Genomic DNA, 20,125 nt, shown 5'->3' on the forward strand with positions numbered 1-20,125 from the left:
CCACCCCACCTCTGGCCCAAATCTTTTCTGGCTGAGAGGGCTTCTGGTAATTCCATTCCTTGCAATACACAGGGCAGATGAACCTCGGCACAACTGACATTCAGGAGAAATGACAGTTCGTTTCTCGTCATGCAGGGGCTGTCCTCTGCCCTGTAGGTGTTTAGCAGCACTGCTGGATGCTAGTAGCTCCTGTGCACAACACCCCCACCCCCCCACCGCCAATTCTGACAATGAGAAATGTCTCCAGACATTGCCAAATAGCTACTGGGGTGTGGAGAGGCAAAATTATCCCTTGTTGACAACCACTGACACAAAGGAAGTTGATTCCTTTGTTTCTAGGACTCTAAATAATTCCATTCGAATACATATTTCCTTTTAAATAGCAACCTGGATGCAACCTGATGCAACTTCATTTCCCTTTGCTTATACAGGACTTCACACTGGCATATAAATTCACTACGTACAAGTCAATAGCTGTAATGGAGAAAACACTGGGCTGAAAATTGCAGATGGACTCTATAAGGCAACCGTAATTAACATAACCTTGAACATTTAAGTGCATGCAAGTCTCTTAATATCCCGTGGACTGTAGCCCATCAGGCTCCTCTGTCCATGGGATTCTCCAGGCAAGAATACTGGAATGGGTTGCCATTTCCTTCTCCAGGGGATCTTCCCGACCCAGGGATCGAACCCAGGTCTCCTGAATGGCAGGCAGACATATTAACCTCTGAGCCACCAGGGAAGCCGCCCCTTAGTATGCCAGGACCCTATTTTATAACATCTGCTTTTTTCTCTTATAAGGATCAAATAAGAGAAGGAAAAGCAATTTGAAGCCCATTTATTACTTGATAAATGCCTAACAACAATTTTTTTTAATACTCAGTACTGAATAGATAGTGGTTTCCAAAAAGCCAAGGTAAGAACATTTCTCAGTTGTCAGGAAGTGGCTCTGTGCACAATAGTCTCCTCCCAGGAATGCAGAGCTGATATCCAGCATTCTCCCAGAGGTGCTGTGCAGTCAACCTACTAATAAGCCTTCTCACCACCAACACAGTACAAACACAAACAAGACATGAGAAAGCCCTTTAAACTTTCCGTAAGCAGGGACTTCCCTGGTGGTCCGGTGCCTAAGACCCGGTTCTCCCAAAGCAGGAGGCCCAGGTTTGATCCCTGGTCAGGGAACTAGATCTCACATGCCACAGCTATGAGCAGCCAAATAAATAAACAACAATAAACTTACCATAAGCAAACTACAATGAAAATCATGTCACTGAACATACTTTATACTAAACGATACTAATTTTAGTGTTAAAGTAGTTAATTAGAAGTAGCATAATACACTGGGCTTTGCTGGTGGCTCAAATGGTAAAGTATCCGCCTGCACTGTGGGAGACCTGGGTTTGAGCCCTGGGTTGGAGAGATCCCCTGGAGGAGGACATGGCAGCCCACTCCAGTATTCTTGCCTGGAGAATCCCGTGGACAAAGGAGCCTGGTGGGCTACAGTCCATGGGGTCGCAGAGTTGGACACGACTGACTGACTAAGCATAGCACAGCATAATACATTAGGGAAGGATTGCGTATTTTTAAGGGATTGTTGATATGTTTAAATGTTTTATGATGTTAAAATTTTACCTTCAATTTATAATTTTCAAATATGTACAAAACCACTATTTTCGGTTCTAAATAATTCGAGGGCAGGAGAGCAGGTGAAGTTGTTTGTAGTAGTTTTATTTTTCAGAACAGAACTCAAAGACAGAATTTAAAGTACTTTCAAGATGCCTTATATCACATTCTCATATTCCACTGTGTAAGAAACATCAGTATACTTCAATTTACCTAGCTCAGAACACATTTTATTAAGGAAGAAATTATAGTTAAAATTCTGCCAGTTTGCTGGTAGCCTAAGACTCGGTCCATACGCATTAAGCAAGATGACAAGTCTAGTTTTTAGCAACAACAGAAAATGTATGTGTTAAGGCTGCCAAAATAAAAGTCAAAGCAACTATTTAGTGAATGCCTATGGTACGCAGGGAGGACAAAGCCCTTATGCCTTAATTTCTGTTCTTAAGCAGCTTAACGTCTAGATGGTGAGACAATGCAAACATGGGGAAAAGCTCAACAACCACAGTCTGTAAAACCGACAGAAGAAATGTCATGGGGTTGTACATGATTAACAAATGCTATAAAAGTTTAGTGAAAAGAGAGGCTAGGTAGGCACACGTGTAGAAATGCGGGTGAGAGTTGTAGCCTCTCATTCATGGAGCTTAAAGTTCACAGATGCCCTGAGCCTGAAAAATCCATGACATGTTAAAACTATCTTTGGCATTTTTACATACCTAGCCCAACTATTTGCTAGAAAATACACATAAAGATCCATTTTATAAGCAATGATTATAACATATTACAAAATCAAATTAAGCTGTGTTCTGACATCAGGCCTTTCACAGAAAATCAAAAGCAGGAAAAGCTGAATGGCTTTAGGTAACAGCACACGTTACAGCACCCAAGTGGTTTTCTCTCCTTTCTGTTCCTCAGGTTAACTGCAATATGTTATTATAAAATGTAAAACTTTGCTACACAGAACAAGACTGTAGGAAAATCTGCTCCTTATGATAAATCATCACTGGTGATAAGCCAGTGATCTTTTCTGGCTTGCATAAAATCTTTATCTAAGAGAAAAATTTTCAAATTGGTTATACAGACTGCAAAACCACCTTAGGAGACACTAAGGAAGAAGTTAAGGGGATAAGGGTAGGACAACACGTCTGCTCCCACCTCCTGATTTCATCTATTTCACATTTCAGGGTAGCAGGTAAGATTGCATTTGAAAAACAAGACCTGCTAAGATAGAAGACAGAGGATCTATGTGTAATAACATGGTGAAATAAAACACACTTAAGGGGAACTCTAAAATAAAAGGCTATTCCAAGTTTTTGTTTACTCTAATACAATATATACCACCAGGTCATGATTTTATCTCCACTTGGCATTCTTGCCTCTACCTTCTCTTTGGTTCCCCTCCACAAGGCCTTTTTATTATAAACACATAGGTCTTATTAATTAAACTAGCTAGATGTAACTACAGTCACAAATCTACCAATGTCTCCACTTTCCTGTTTGGGCAGGGACAACTGGTCCACATATTCAGCCCTGATCCTTTCGTTACTCTGTTCCCGCCTACAGTCCCTAGGACCAGAGACCTCTTATTTTAAGTTAAATTTCTGTTAGCAGTCTAACTCAACTGGGAAGTAGTCACTGAGAGTTCCAATCCCAAAACATTCCTAAAAGAGTTTATTCTGCTCTTCAGTTTTTAATCCTTATCTCACCGCTACTCCCCAAAGTCTCCTCAATCTGATCTTGTTTTCTAAAAAGCTTTAATCTTCCTCTTCTTGTGAAACAAGTCTTTCTTGGTACAAGGGGCTGTCTATCAGAAATTTAGTTCCCATTATGATTAATTCTTGCTACTTAGACTTTCAAATATTCATTTTTAGGACACTGAGTATGGCCTGTCTTAGCCACTCTACCCCTTGCTAAACTCCCCACCTCCCCCAGCCCTGTTAGATATTAATTTCTATGAGTTTGGGGATGGAGTCTATCTCCATCAGTATATGATTTCAAGAAAGCCTAAACTTTCTTATACTTCAACATATCTCTAAACAACTGAAATAGAAATGAATTATGCTTGTCCTATATATAAAACCAAACTTTAAAGAGCACACAAAATTTATATCAGAAATTAAAAGAAAGCCTTTATGATATAGGAATGCTTTTCTCTAAGACAGTCACAACAATCATTTCAATTTATTAACTAAAATGTGAATGAATTCTTTCCAACAGATTTACAAAATCAGCTTGTTTATGAAAAAAAAAAAAAAAAAAGCTATTCCGTCTGAACAAAAAGAACTGATCCTCAGATTTTCTAGAATTATGCTCGTTATAAAAAGCAAAACAGACCACTACTGCACAGCACATTTGCTGGCGCACAAAATCTTGAGGGTTGAATAGATCTGAAAGTAGAGATTAAATTAAGTGAAACATTCTAAGAACTCAGAGTAGAAATGACACAAACAGGAAAAAAGAGGCCCTGAGGATCAGCTAAATATGATTTAGGCTTTCTGGACTGTCTCTACTTCCTTCCTTCCTCCTTGTCTAGAATGCTTTCCTGATCTCTTCAATTAATCTTTACTCTTTCAAAAGCCCAAGTCTCCCCCACAGATGATCCTGGACGAGAGCACGGCGGTCTGGACCGCGCTCCTGCAGCCGCACACCGTGCTGAGACACCCGGTACACTCTCACGTGTACTCTCATCTTCTCTCAGAGCTCTGCTGACACGCCTGAAGGAGGCTGTCTTATACCTTCTTGAGAATACAGCTCAGTGTCTTAGAAACGAGACATGCTTCAGGATACCTGCTGAATCAAATTCCCAACTTGAGAGGAGCTGAAAAACCACTTTCCCCGAAAAGGCCTATTATCTGTATAATGCAGCGATTCGACCTGTTCTACCAAAAGAGGTGCAAATCCTTCTGAAAGGAGGAATCAGCTAAGTGTGGGGGCCCAAAAGGCCTCTCTGAAAAGAGGCCACTAAAATATGCTTTCAATAGTGCTTGAGATGTCAAAACACAAATAAATATAACTTTTAAAATCCAATTTACAAAAAAAAAAAGAAAAAAAAATCCAATTTACCAAATCAGGAATACTTTTTTTAAAAAGATATTCTAACATTATGTGCATGAGACAGTAAACAGGCCTATTAGCTATATTCTATCCATTTTTCTACTCTAGATACTATTCACTCACTATGCACTTTATGTACCTGATATCCTAGTACCAACAATCCAATGAGTTAAGTAGTAGTTTCATTGTAGTATAAATGAGGAGACTAAGTTGACTCTGGAAAATGAAACTACTACCTAGCCCATTGGGTTGTTGGTACTAGGATATCAAGTACATAAAGTGCACAGTGAGTAAATAGTTCAAAAGTGCTGAAGTCAGTAATCATATCCATTCTGATAGTAGTGTGCACACTACCATCCAGTCTGTGCCTTGGCAGGACTCACAGGCCAAGAGAAGAGCAGGGCAGACATGTTTAAAAAACGACATGGCATGTGATAATAAGTACCGTGATATAAACAAAGTCCTGTAGGGCACAAGGAAGAAAATGAACAACTTGGCCTTTCTGCATGCAGGACAAATGATGGCTGGAGACGCTCAGGGGAAGAGAAGCTGATGTGGAAAGGGGAAAGGCATTCCATACTGAACAGAGAGCAGCAGAAGCAGCTAATCACAAAACACAGTGCATGGTACAGGATACACAGATGTGCTTTGCACAATGTGCACTTCTCTCTTCTAGAATGTTCCTACAAGGATCTGTAAGCTTGTTTTTGGAGAAGAATCAGATCCTTTAATGAGAGCCGGGAAAACATCTAGATGTTTGCTTTATGAAGGATCTGAAGAAGCAAAATCTATTTAAGGAAAAAAAGAAAAAACAAACACAACAGGAAAAAGTATCTATAGAAAGAAGTCTATATATAAAGCCTCATTTAGAATGAGGAAAAAGGTAACTGAGAAGTCAATGGAGGAGAAGACAATACATTCTCAGAAGCATTATTAGGTGGAGCCTGAACCAGAGTACACAAAACTAAATGATGGGAGGGACAACAATCCAATGTAAGAAACTGACAAAATCTGAAGTCGGAAGCTTGAAAGAAAGCATTTAAGTGAGCACGAAACTAAGAACTATGAACAAAAGCCCTATGAGGACATCCAAGGATGACTGAGGGAGCTTACTACCCAGGAGAAGATACGTGGATCCATCAGAATATGATTTCACCCAATTATAAAACTGCGGGGACATGGAGAATGTCAACCACCCTGACATCTCTGAGATCTGAATCTGCCAGGAGAAAATAAACCTGATAAAATTCATCTCCTGACCCCCGACCCCGCCTTTCCCAAGGTGGAAACACAGGGAAATTTTTCTTCTGGACTTCTGACCAACAAAGCACAGGTTGGCTACTGTGAATACAATAGAAGCCCTAAAGTATGTGACATCACCTTAGGACTTTAAGAAGGAATGAGACTAACTGATGGAGTTCTTGGATGGCCGGCATCCTGGCTACTTCTGTAACCACCTCAGTGAATTGCATTCATTTGTCTATCAGTTTTTTTCTACTACCCTGTGAGTTCCTTCAGAAAGGGCCTTGATTTGATCCTCTTTGTGTACAGTGAACAGTTTCTGAACCTCAAGAGGTATTTAATGTTTCCTAAATGAGGAGCCCTGAACGTTTGCTTCCAGTTTTTTTTTGAGAAAACGTCTTTCCAAAGAAGTTTTTTTTTTATTTAAAAAAAAAAGAAAGGTGGGTCAGCGTGGTCCCGTGGTTATAGGAGGCAGTGATTCCATAGACGATAGAAGATGCAAAAATATGAACATTCTATGTTCAGACTATATAATAATCTAATAAGGAAAATAAATTGGGGCAAAATCTAAAGAAACTAGTTCTTGTGCAGGGAGAGTCTCATGGGATAAGATGTGAAAAGCTGGATAGAGTTACATAACCTACCTGTGGATAAGAGTATCATAATCCTTGAGGATTAAAATCAGAATCCATAATGATCTGAAGCTTGTGAAAAATGCTGAAGGCAAAAAAAAAAAAAAAAAAGCTAAGTTTGGAACAGAAGAAATTTAGGAAAAGGCAACGGCTCAGCCTGTCATAATGTTAAGTCCTGAGGAAAGTCAGAGCTATGTAGTTCCATCTTCATCTGCCTCGTTCCATCTTCTTTATAAAAGAGCATGATCCTCAAACCAGAAAGGACAGAATAAGCAACGTGGAGAGAGAACTGTAAGTCACAAGAGATACAAAGACAGTAAAAGAACATCTACTCAGTTTCAGTAGGCTTAAAATTTCTAGGTGCAACATGGGTTCTCTTCCAGGGTATTCATCCTCAAGAGACGTCATCACAAAACCATTGTTAAGAGAATTACAAGGAAAGAAAGAAAAGGCAGCTCTGTAAGCTAAATGCTTAAAATGGGTTCTGGGGAAATTTTTGAAACCGATTGGAAGACACCTGATTTCTTTAGAAGTGAACATGAGAGGTTTTGCAAGCACTGCTCTACTGTCTGCATTTGGGGTCATTTGTCATGAGAAATAATACGCAACATTTGGACTAAAACCTCAGCTCCTTTCCTAATGAAATACACAGGAAGTTTAACTTTGAGGTGAACAGCAGTCGTGAAAGCAGCTTCCACTGACAATTGTTTCCCACTGGAAATGTCCTCCTCCTAATTCCGGGATCCATTTCCTTTCTTCTTCTGTTGCCTGCCCAAACTCAAAGACTTCACAGCTAAACTCCATTTCTATCCCACCAAAACATCAATGCCATAAAACAAATGGAATAGAGCAGTCAATGAAAGCCAAAATGCATTTCCATAAAGAACCAAGCATATCAAAGTAATTTATTCTTTGGACAGACTACAGACTTTCTAGGATATAACTATGATATATCTTGAATTCAGCAGTTTCTGGAAGTTTTCTAATGGTAACCTTTTGGTATAAGATTCTAAAGTACAGCATGGATGACAGCAGGGTTTAGATGAACTGTTACAGAGCTAAAGACACTGTGTGTTAGTCTGGAAGTTCCTGAGATAGTGCTTGGTTTATCTTTGACTCCCGACAACGTTTATTTAAACATGCAAACAAAAAGCCAAGTCTACAGATGACAGAATCAATAATTAAAACTACAACTATTCTTAAATTAAAATCCTTAAACTCTTCACTATTAATGTTATTAATAACATTTATCTCTCACTTTATAATCACATAGTCTCATACGATAAACTTGTTGAGATGGTAATATACAAACAAGGAAACCAAATATACAAACCAAATCCAAACACACAATTTAACATGGTTACATTCAGGTTTTTAAAAATACATTTGCAAAGTACAGGATGGAGAGATCTAACTAACCAGTCACATGTATGAAAAAGGTTTAGTAGTTTTACTTACACCATTTCATAACAATTAGGTAATAGAATTTTTTAAAAAATAACATTAAGCCCACATAAATAGATGTGAAATGTCCAAATTATCAACTGTATGACACTGAGCCAATCACAAATGATAACCACTCTGAACCTCAGTTTCCTCATTCACAAAATAGGGATAATATCTACTCCACAGGATATTTTTATAAAGAGACTGTGTAAACTATAAAGGAATATACAAATATTAGTAATAAGAAAAGTGTTAATGATAAAGTAGATTCTCTAATCACATCTGGATTATTAAACTATGACCTCCACATTTCAAGAAAGCTATTCAATGTAATGTCAAAATATGTGGAGGAGAAATAGACTAAAGAGAACTAGAAACCATGTTAAATGTGAAAAGGTTAAAAGGACTAAGGATGTCTTATCTATGTCTAGAAGTTACTAGACAAGTGGATACTGCCTTCACATATTTGACAAGCACAAATGGGAAAAAGATTTTGGTTTAGCCAAGAAAAAACATTCTTTAACAATCCTAAGTTCCCTAGTGAGAGCACCCTGTTTATGAAAGTATTAAGTTCCCCAAGTAGCTCTTCAGCACTCACATAAGTAGAGTTCTAGAAAATAAGGTATTTATAAAGGCTTTCTGAATTGTGTGTATATGTTTGTGAGTATCACAAACGAGACCCTGGAGGTAAAAAGGGTTATTGGTTAGATGAAATTTTTTAAAGCCTGTGTGTATGGAGGAGGGAGCACAGTGGTCTTGGGAAAATAAGGAATAGTCGCAAGCTGAATTTTCAGAGTTCAGAGGTAGAGAAGATAGAAGGACTGATCATGGAGTGATGAGGCAATATCGTTACACTGAACTGAGGATCACAGTTCAACCAAGAGATAAGATAACTTATTTGTAAATGAATCTGATTAATGTCTCCACAAGTCCAGATTTAACACAAAGCAGATCCAGACCCAGGCTGTGCATACCTCCAGAAATAATCAGATACAAACATCACCTTCTCAACCACAAGTTTTCATTCAGCAAACGTTTACTGGCTCTGTCTGGGGCTTGATGCTATAACATTTTGCAGCAGCGTCCTACAAATCACGCTGTTCTGCTTACTTTCTATTTCTTCAGCGGATCACTGGAGTTTTTGGTTATTTTGAAGAAAGCAGTGATAGCTTTTGATTGTTTAGTACCAATACAATATTTTTTAAGGGAGTGTAAGTTCCCTTTAGGCTTGCATTCAGACCAAAGTATCTTGCTACCCATGCAAGAAATCCTCATAGGGTTATATGTCCATTGAAATTTTAAGACTTTTTATGTTCATAATCTTCCAAATTTAAAGATTTCTAAATTTTCTAAAAGTTATTAAAAAACACTAAAGCCAGTTTTTACTTCATTTGATTATTACACAGCTCACTTTTGTTTTGACAGTGAAGATCAGTCAGTCTCATCTTTTTCTGAAGGATGGCTCCTATCTTAAGGGTTTATATCAAAGACACAAAAATACCCTGAAAAGACGACTAAAAATTATCCAAGCTCTGAAATATGATTTTCCATGCTCTGAATTATAACCCAACTATGAGCTTTATTTTTAGAAAGTTATCTTTTTAGGCATTAAAATAAGAAACTGCTTCTTAATTTTAGAAAAAAAATCATTTTAGGAAATAAAGTCCTCATCATTATACTAAAACTAAAAGAAACAGATAATGAATATGGTCATAGTAATAAACACTTCCAACCAAACAGATCAAGCATACATCTTTCTTCTTCACTGTACTATTTTCACAAAGCAGAGGTATTTGTTAAAATTTGTTTTGAGGTTGTTTTATAAATAAACATTTGATTTTTCAAAACAAGAATATAAATTGAAATTACTTATTCTTTTATTTTCACATACATATGTGAAATTTATGATCTTAAAAAAAAGACTATTTTGCTTTTTCTTCTTCCTATTTATACTGTGGAAAATACACATATTTTCTTGCTTTCAATTTTTCAAATAATGCCTCAATTTAAAGAGATTTAATCCTAATAAGACTGTATTCTTTTCAGACCTATAAAAGATAATACTCCTTTGTAGGACAGGATTTCAAAAGGCCTACCTGCTGATGAATTTAAACAGCTATATGCCTACCATCAGGTTCACTAAGTGGCTTTAGTTTAAAAATTATTTTAAAAATATATTTAAGTGCTCATCCTTGGCTATGATTTATTGTAGTTCAACCTTCAAGGAATGCCAGAGATATTCTTGACAGACCAATTCTCAATCAGTGTTGAAGAAAGGAAAGCAGGAAGGAAAGAGAGAAAGATCAGATGAAACAGTTTTAAAATAAAATATAAATTATATATTTAGTCTTAAATATAAATTAGAAACAACAGTTCCTATTTCACCATCTCCTGGAGCTTTATACAGAACTAGAATTTTTAGTGGAAAAAATAGTTTTATTAAAAATCACATATATTTGTGAAACACTGAATTTCAGTAGTATTGTCCAGAATGTATTTTTAAAGAGCTAGAATTACTTAGAAGTAAAAGTAAGTGAATAGCGGCAATCTAGTAAAGTAAAAAGCCTACCAATCAGACATTTGTTACTCAATCTACTTCCAACCCAGACTGTGCTTTCTGCTTAAATGTGCTGTTTTGATTTTTAAGAGAGAACAGAGACTGACTGAGAGGGAAATTGGCAGGTAAATGACCATAGAGACACTGAGTGAACACTCAGGAACCTGACAGAGCCCTTTCTTCTCCTCTGAAGAGGGAAAATTCAGGCCTGTCAAGGGTCCTACAGGGCTATCACACAGGAAGTGCACCTTAAGATCTAGTCAAGACCTCCCCCTCTAACTGTGGTCAGCTACACGGAGAAAGAAAGAAGCAACTTTTTCTTTGCACAAAGGAAGAAAAACTAGACAGAGAGGCGAGCACAAGCTACGAGAATAAGACTCACAGCAGTCAAGAACTGAAACCAGAAAGTGTGTTATAAAACAAAAGTTGCAGGGTTATATGTATTTATTTGGAAATTATGAAAGATCTTTGCTTAGTTCAATAATAGGCTTCATTCCAATCACCTGCCATTTAAAATAAAGGTGAGGTTTTGCAGCACTGACTCAAGAAATGTCATTCCTATCTAGGACTAGGGCTGGGGAAGACTATGGTTAGGTTAATTAGTGAATGTTAATAGTTTAGATGTAAAAACAAAAAACCCCCCAAAACCCATCAGTTCAGTTCAGTTCAATTGCTCAGTCGTGTCGGACTCTTTGTGACCCCATGAATCGCAGCCCATACCTGGTAGCAAATCACACCCTAAGTTAGGGATGAGGGAATAGGGCTATCAGTAATTCATAATCACAAATTTTAATAAAAACGTATTATTTTAATAGAGACAACATAAGTAAAATAACACTCAGCTTAAGGTCAGTAAGCAATCTTCCTACTTTGTTGATGAAGTCATAACCCAGGGCCTTTTCCTTTACTGAGTACTCAATTTATAGACATAATAAAGAAAAAAAAAAGAATGGCTTCAGTGTCAGTTTTCTTGACAATGTTTAAAAACATCCCAGCAATATTCCAGATTACTACGTTCTGCTGCATAGACACATTACTTCCATACACAAGACTGATGACAACAGAGTAGAAATGCCAGTACAGTCCTTGGGAAGAGATCTCACCATATTAGGAAACAGCACTAGGCTATAAAAGTTGATTGCAGTCAGCTTCCCTGCATTTCTTCTTGGAGACGATGATGGTATTATCAACTTTAAATCCTTGTGGAGCTTCCCCTCTTTTTCATTATGCTGAAAACAACAACCTCCTTGATTGGAAAAAAAATCAGCAGATATTCTATCATTTTACACGGTGCAGCATACAGTAGCTCTTCAGAGATGAATCTGAGATCACCCCTTTGGTGTGGGTGCAGTACATCTTGGTGCCATTAATGTAAGAATTTTTTTCATTCTGTAGTATTAGAGATATCAGCAGTCTAGTGGTCATGCAGGTTGATGCTTAAATGCTCTTTGGCACTGCAGAAAAGTCCTGGGTAAATTAAATTCCAACTCTGTTTTACCCTTTATTTTGGTTCTGACATCTGTATTTAAGTCACATTAAGAGTACCTGTGAAGTTTCAATCTCCCCCCATTAAAGTTACTCCATGATCACTAGGCAACATTTAACACAAGGCTGTTTTAACAACTTACAGGGTCTGTAATAACAGTTGCCAACCGATGGACAATCTGAATGCCTTAAATTCATTATTTGCACTGATATTCACAGTTGAAAGCCCTTGACTTGTGAGAACTACTATAATAACTGTAAGACACAATGAAGTTTAGAGAAATGTTCTGAATCTTGAAGTTTTCTTCTTGAATTACATATACTCACATTAAGAGTACCTGTGAAGTTTCAATCTCCCCCCACTAAAATTACTCCAAGATCACTAGGCCACATTTAACACAAGGCTGTTTTAACAACTTACAGGGTCTGTAATAACAGTTGCCACAGATGGACAATCTGAACACCTTAAATTCATTATTTGCACTGATATTCACAGTTGAAAGCCCTTGACTTGTGAGAACTACTATAATAAACTGTAAGACACAATGAAGTTTATAGAAGAGATATGTTCTGAATCTTGAAGTTTTCTTCTCCTTGAATTACATATACGAACACATATTCATTGGTGAGGGCTAACAAAACTTTAAACTGTTGTTAGAATGTGATTGTGGGCAAACCACAATCCTTCTGAACCTTGTTTATTAATATCATTATTATTATTTGGTCTTCAAAAGAAGGATCATTAAAGGCTATGCTATTATGTTTCACAGCTCTGAAGTTTTAGGACTGTATAATAAAACATCTTTTTCTTCTTTTTATCCTTTCCTTAGGTTTTCCTAAAGAGTATATGGGATGGGTATGTTCAGTAGTGGAAGTGAAAACCGATGAGAAAAAGCTATGAAAATATTTGTTCAGATAAAGCATAACCAGGGGTGAAGTAGGCACCTATATTGTAACCTTGCTGCATATGAACAGGACTTTAATTCCCATTAAGAAAAAAAAAAGAAAAAAACTTTAGAGAATGACGGAATATGAATACAGCTCTTATCCTAAACGCAAGAATTAATAAGAACACAGAAGGAATAAATACACGAAAAGTCATAGGGAGATGGCCTGAGACGTTTTCCTCTGCCATATTCACTAAGTAGAGGACTTAAATGGAAATCACTATGTATAAATCAATGTACATGCACACATACCCACTCAATATCACCCTCAGACATAGAGTGAGGCTTCCTTGCTAAGGAAGCCTTTTTTTCTGTAATGTACTAGTCAAATGTCATGAAGACAGAAAATTACCACTTAAGAACTACTCAGACAGTTACTTTAAACTTTTTTACCTGAGTCTAGATTCAGCTATTACCATACAGCCCCATCAAGGACGGGCCAAATTTCTCACAGCCAGAGTGGGTCATTTATTCAATTTTAACATTAAGATAATTAAAGAACAGTCCTACTAGGCCACCAAATTGTACACTTTAAAGTAGTTAATTGTATGTTATTTGAATTTCAACTTAAAAAAAAGGTACTGAGTTCTTTAAAGGCTTTATAAATTATATGGAAGGGAAAAAAAGCTTTGAGGCTGTTGCTTATAACACAGGACAATAGTAGGTCTTAGGACCAACCAGGAGCTGCAACAGCAAACTGTTCAAAGCACAGTTCTTAGGGGTTGGGTTGGAGCTTCCAGGAACCTTGAAAATAATCATAAAATGTGAAGCTGGCTAAGAACAAAGTGAAGTCAACAGCTGCTTTATGAAGTCTGGTGTGAAGGAACCTGAAGAAAATGGATTGGTTCTTGAGTACAGTAATTTCCATCTGGTTCATGGAATTTCTAGGTACTTCAGTCTAATTCTCAAGCAGCTTATACTGCATAGGCCTGCCTTCAATTCTAGGTACCAATAGGTGTAAACCAGATTTTTATATAACTCAAACTTAGGGTAGACTCTCCAAAGCTCCAAGCTACCAGACTCTTCACATGCACCTACTTCCTCTGCCTAAACCTTTCACATCGTAAGTAACACACTCACTGGGGATACCTACGCCGTCCAATCTCACCTCTGGCTTTCCCCAGGCCTTCCCCTGGACTATGTGTTCACATCCTCCTTCTGTGCTTTGAGGAAGCAATGTTCACTCCACTGTGGGATGTTATCCTCTGGATCACCTTCAACTTATAGGAAACATGATCCAGGATTCCTCTGGTAATACCATGCTTTCTACAATTCTCTCTCACACAGTCTGACGTCCTACTCTGAACAAAAGAACTAGAGGGAAAGCTGGACAAGTAAAGACCACAGGGGTAAGGAAAGCTTGCCTTCTTTCCAACCTCCAGCCCTAATGTTAGACATCTATCTACAATCCTTTTCCTGGTTCTCACTTGTCACGTAGTGTTGAGTGGTCATCACACTGACTAGTCTCCTAATCTGTCCTTCTCTTAACAATACTATACTGGTTCTTTGTCCTCATCAACATATAAAATCAATGAACTCTGGATCACAAGATTATATCATCAGTTTTACCTTTTCAAATATCTTTGGGTTCTTTCTTCTTCACCCTCTAAACAAACTCTCATATATGCTTTGTCCACTCCTGTTGAATCATCACAACATACAAAACTATACATATCTGACTCTTTTAAATTTGATCCTTATCTTGACTCAACAATTCTTAAATTTCTTTCTGATTAATTTCTTGGCTTATTCTCACAGACTTATTTCTTTCTCTCCCTCTTTTTTTTTTTAAAAAAAAAACAGGTTCCCAACTCCAGTCTTTCACCCCCATTTTCTCACATTATATGCATCCAAGAATTACTCACATGAGCACCTTCATCTAATCTCATTTTCTCTAATCTCATCTTCTTTCACCTAGATTTTCAGATTGTTTTTTTTTACAAATAACAAAGGAAGATATAGCCCATCTCGATTAAGTTAAGCTTATAGCCTAACCTCATCTCGGGGGTGTATCTATTCCGAACACCTACAGAAATCTTTTACTCCACTGGTTAGCCTATCTTCTCTTTCATACTATCTACGCTGTTCTCTCACTTGACTCTGTAAATTCTGCGTTAGATATTCAGCATTATCTTAAAGCAATGCCTTCTAAGATCTACGACCCGTCTAGTTAGCATCTTGTTTTTCCCTTCCTCTTTGTTGCCAAATGTCTTTAGTCAATGATTGCTGCATCTACATCCTTGACATTTCCTCATAAATCCTAGAAATCTGCCCTTCCATCTGTATCTTTTTATGAAAGCAGCATTTTTAAAGATCACTAGAGATATGGCCTGGAGAAGGCAATGGCACCCCACTCCAGTACTCTTGCCTGGAAAATCCCATGGACGGAGGAGCCTGGTGGGCTGCAGTCCATGGGGTCGCTGGGAGTCGGACACGACTGAGCGACTCCACTTTCACTTTTCACTTTCATGCATTGGAGAAGGAAATGGCAACCCAGTCCAGTGTTCTTGCCTGGAGAATCCCAGGGACAGGGGAGCCTGGTGGGCTGCCGTCTCTGGGGTCGCACAGAGTCGGACACGACTAAAGCGACTTAGAAGCAGCAGCAGCAGCAGCAGCAGAGACATGGCCAAACCCAAAGGCCTTTCCCTGAATCTCATTATTACTTCTAATTCATAATTTCTTCTGCAATCCTACTAGTATTACTATTTGTGTCCAGGCCACCTTATTTTCACTGGTCAGCAATGACATACAGGAACTACTTTCTAACTGGTACTAATTTCCAGCAAATGTATCAATCTTCTTAAAACGCTGCAATCAAATTACATCTTTGCCAAAGAAATGTAGTTCTCTACCACTGACCACATCCACATCAAGACTGAACTCTTCTTCCTAGTTATCAAGGCTTTTGCACATTCACCTCACCTTCCTACATGACCTGTAATACCTCAGACAAGTCCATCTCCTTACTATCCTCTCCTGACCCTTCAAAGACCATGCTAATCTCCATCCCCAATTTTTCATTCAATCTGTTCCCTTTACTGTATTTTCCAATTCCATCATTTAATTTCAAGCCATCCTTCAAAAGCAAAAAGTCAGACATTTCCTACGAAGCCTTTCTCCAAATCTGCCTGAATAACTTCTTTCTCTAAATCCCATTTTTACTTCTGTATCAGCAAAGTGTCTAACTGGCTCACTCAGCATTTCATGTGTGACTATTCAGCACAAGGAGACGACATAGTAGATATTCAGATAAAAAGACTGAGAGGAGGAAGACATAGCACTAACGGCAGAAGAACTAGCTTGAAACCAGATAAATGACTTAGTTAAATTTTATAGAAAAAGACATATATATTGTCATTTTGCAGTATCACCTCTTTCAAAGAAAAAAAAAATTTTTTAAGTTATTGCGCTCTCAACTATATGCTATGCACCTCTTAAGCAGATATGGGAAAGCTTCATCATCAAATAAACCAAAGAACCCAAAACCTTACAACTCAATATAGGATAAAATGTCCTCTTATTTTTATATATGCACACGTAACTTGGTGGTCTTCATTTTGTGAGTTTCAATAAACCTGCAATTCGTTCCTTGCTCTTGACTCTCTGAGGTAATGCCTCTGTATGAGTAGCTCCCTATGTACCTGTATTACATCAGAAGAGAGCTGTCAGTCTTGAAGGTGCTTGGAATACTGTATAAATAGGAGCCATGTCAGTAAAAATGTGCACACAATGCAATGAAGCTTTCTTTAAAAGAATATATATATATAGGAATCTATACTTAACTACCACAACACTAAAGAATAAGACATGAGTATATGCCCACAACTGAGCAATACTTCAATTAGAATAATGAATGTCTGTCTCCCCTGTTAAAATTTTTTTCACTCTAAATTATCATATATTTCAAAATTTCAAGTATCAGTATTCAATATCCTTCGTTGCCCTGTCAAAGCAATGAATAATAAAATGAGTGGACTACTATCACTGTTCTTGTAGTTAAAATATATCAAGAGGTGACCCTATAGAAATAACTGAAATAAAATTGTCACAAGACTGTTATCCTTGATAATATATAATAGGATCTATACTTTATTTAACTGGTATCCCTCAAGATCTACCTCGAGCCACTACACAGAACAGGCACTTAAATATTTAATTAATGCTCTGCTGAAATAAGAGGAGAGTATACAAAAGTACCACCTGTAAAAACAAAATGCAACAGTAGAATGAAAAGGAAAGTATTATTAATCAGAAAATATTTCCTAATGGAATCTTTAAGAAAATAAAAAGAGGCACTTGACATTCATCATATGATCAAAATTATTCAGTCCAAGTCTATATCCTACAGTGACACTAAAAAGTGACGCTCTAAATGTTTTTTTTAACATTTTCTCCCACTTCAGCCGGGGGGAGAGGTGGGTCACCAAATGCTTTGACAAGTCTAGTAACTATGAATATTCTCTCCAGAAAAAAAAATGAACATCTATACACACATACAACTCATAAGCACGTCCAAGGAGTTTTGTATTCCAGGTTAAACATTTCTGATTTAAGGAAAAGATGAGTCACTTTTGAAAAGTTAAGGATATCAAGGCATATAAAGTTTCCCTTGTGCATGACATATCAATCATGCAAGGAATTTATCAAAAACTAATCTGAAGTTTTTAGAATTTCTCAGTCTTTACCATCACTTGGCTTCATCAACTTACTTGCTATGTGAAGCAGTACTTTCTTGTACGTGTTGTGTAATTTCTTCTGAGTTTTAGTACAATCAATTTTGACTGATTTTAGGACTTCACTTTAAAAAACCATAACATACAAAGCAAAACAGTGAAGCTTAATTTTTTAGGCTTACAAAGTCTCAGATTTACAAAGTTACTTAAATGATCATCTTTCATCCAAATGAAAATATCTAAGTTGAAGCCTAATTACCCAAGAAAGTGTTTTCTGTTTACAGTGTGTATGTATAAGATGGCATAGGAGGGGAAGCAGGCAGGAAGACAGTGCTGGGCTCTAGTAAGTCATATAAATTCTGACAGTTTTGTGGCAATGGCCAGGAATGAGAAAGGAGAGAAAGCTACCACAGGAGAGAAGCCTTGTTTAACAGGTGTATTTCTCAACACAGAGAAGAAAGTAAATGAGAGCTAACCACCTCTTATGTTTTCATAAGAAGATTCAAGCAATGAAAGGCTTGGCTCTGAAGGCTGGAGAAAACTATGCACTAGGTCAGCCCTAGCAGGGAACCGGAGTTTGTCCACAAGGCCCAGGAGCCTCAGCACCACAGGAGGCATTAAGTGGATGTCTTGGCCTCTTACAGCAAAAATGAAACCACAGTCAACACGGACTAAAAGGCTTCATATTCAATACATAGTAAAAGGCTTCTAACGAATTTACAGTATTTCATTTGTATTTGCTAAATTTCTTATAATGCTGTCCTAAAGTCACTCCTAAATCAAAAGCTGAGATTGTCATGTATGCAGAAATTTTACAAGAATAATTTAAATGGCTAGATAGTTGTTTCTATACTCTCAGCTAACCAAATTGAAGAATATCTAAGAATGGATTTTAGTCTACCCCCTATACTTCAGGACAAAGCCATTTGTGTAGTTTATTTAATGGAAAGTTATTAGACTTTACACAGAGAGGTAACCCTGAAAACTCCAACTCCAACATGATATTAGTATCTGTTCCCAGTAAGGTATTTCATTATTATTATTATCATCATCATCATTACTTTAAATCTTTAGGCTTCCTTTTTTGGTATTCATGCTACTCTTTTAATATTTTTTTAAATTAAGGCATATCTTTTATATCACAATTGTCCTTTGAAAATCCCATGAGGAGATCTGACTTTCCCTTTTCTTCCCAGATGCTTAATTTAGGCAGAACAGTCATGTTTTCTGAACCAGCTGTGTCTAATGCTGAGTACTGAACTCAGCTTATTTTCTTTCATTATCAGCTTTAAAACTATTTCAAGAAATTGTTTATTATCCAAAAAAGTCACTTCACATTATATCCTAATAAAGTACACCACTATTCTCTGTGATTAAAATTACCTATGACAACTTACGTGGCCTAATTTTAGAGGATCCCCAATCTCTTCTCTTCCACCTTAGTCTCATTCTGGTCAGGAACTTGTAATATAGTTTTATTATCACATTTCAATTGTGAAACAATGAAATTTCCAAACAAATATCTCACAGAACTACCATTTTTTCAATAAAAGTTTTACACTACTATGGTTGCTTCTCACATACAATATTTACCCCATATTCAAGTTTCTGATAAATCAATTGTAAGTTGAAATTCTGTTTCTGAGGCATTTCCTGGTATACTAGGCAGTGCATTAGGAAAGAGATTATATTGCATTTAGTCTATAATAATTATCTCTTAAGAGTCTCTATATAATTAACAACCATTCAAAAAGAAAGTGCAAATGTGCAAATGAGAAAGAACAAAAACAGTTTCTAAACAGGTAATGCATAATATAGGACATAAATCCATACAACTACAAACAATTGCTGATAACATCCTTCTGGGCATTAAATGACACCACCAATTTTGTTTTATATGTATTCTTTCTTCTCAAGTATTCAAAGAATGCAATAGACATTATCTTCTTAATTTCCAAATTTCTCATGAATATATTAGGATATTACCATTTTTTCACAAGTCAGAAAACAAGAAACTACCATTATCTTTGAATATTTTCAATAACAGAGCCAAAGTAACAATTCTAGCTAATCTCATCTGGGATCTTAATTAGTACTACAAGTTTATTTGTGTGAGTTAAAAAAATAGTATCACTCATGAGAAACAATGCCAAAATTATTATGCTAATAAATTGTGTTAAAGGCCTAATGAAGAAATACTTTAGCAGCTATATGAGGTAACACACTAGTTGTAGGCATGAGGAACGTTTATGTTGGCTCTTTTGGGTGTATACATTAAATGCAAAATCAGAAAGGAATCATGCAAAAATCCGGTTGCCCATGCAAGCACCCCAGAGTCTAATCCTCTCCTCTCAGTTCTGTTGTCAGGCCACAGTAGTGTGGAGACTTGTAGGCCGCTGTCCTTGTTGTAATGAATGGGAAGAGGCTGACAGTGGCATGGTCGAAACCTTCACCTCTTCTTCCCCTGTG

At 37.1% G+C, this 20,125-nt stretch overlaps 1 protein-coding gene across 8 annotated transcripts in view; it reads right to left on the reverse strand.

Annotated features, from left to right (window-relative positions):
* The window catches only part of CNOT4 (CCR4-NOT transcription complex subunit 4), a 152,626-nt gene that overhangs the window by 5,476 nt on the left and 127,025 nt on the right, over positions 1–20,125 (reverse strand). For 2 of the 8 annotated variants that reach the window (XM_070788209.1, XM_070788208.1), the window contains exon 11: positions 1,708–20,120. The exons of the other annotated variants lie outside the window; for them this stretch is intronic. In XM_070788209.1, the coding sequence (XP_070644310.1) occupies positions 20,020–20,120 (101 nt within the window). In that variant the 3' untranslated portion in view covers positions 1,708–20,019. Of the gene's footprint in view, positions 1–1,707; positions 20,121–20,125 lie in introns of those variants that run through there. 8 annotated transcript variants of the gene reach the window in all.

The sequence above is a fragment of the Bos indicus genome, chromosome 4 (genome assembly GCF_029378745.1).
Source record: "Bos indicus isolate NIAB-ARS_2022 breed Sahiwal x Tharparkar chromosome 4, NIAB-ARS_B.indTharparkar_mat_pri_1.0, whole genome shotgun sequence".
In the NCBI taxonomy this organism is placed as follows: domain Eukaryota; kingdom Metazoa; phylum Chordata; class Mammalia; order Artiodactyla; family Bovidae; genus Bos; species Bos indicus.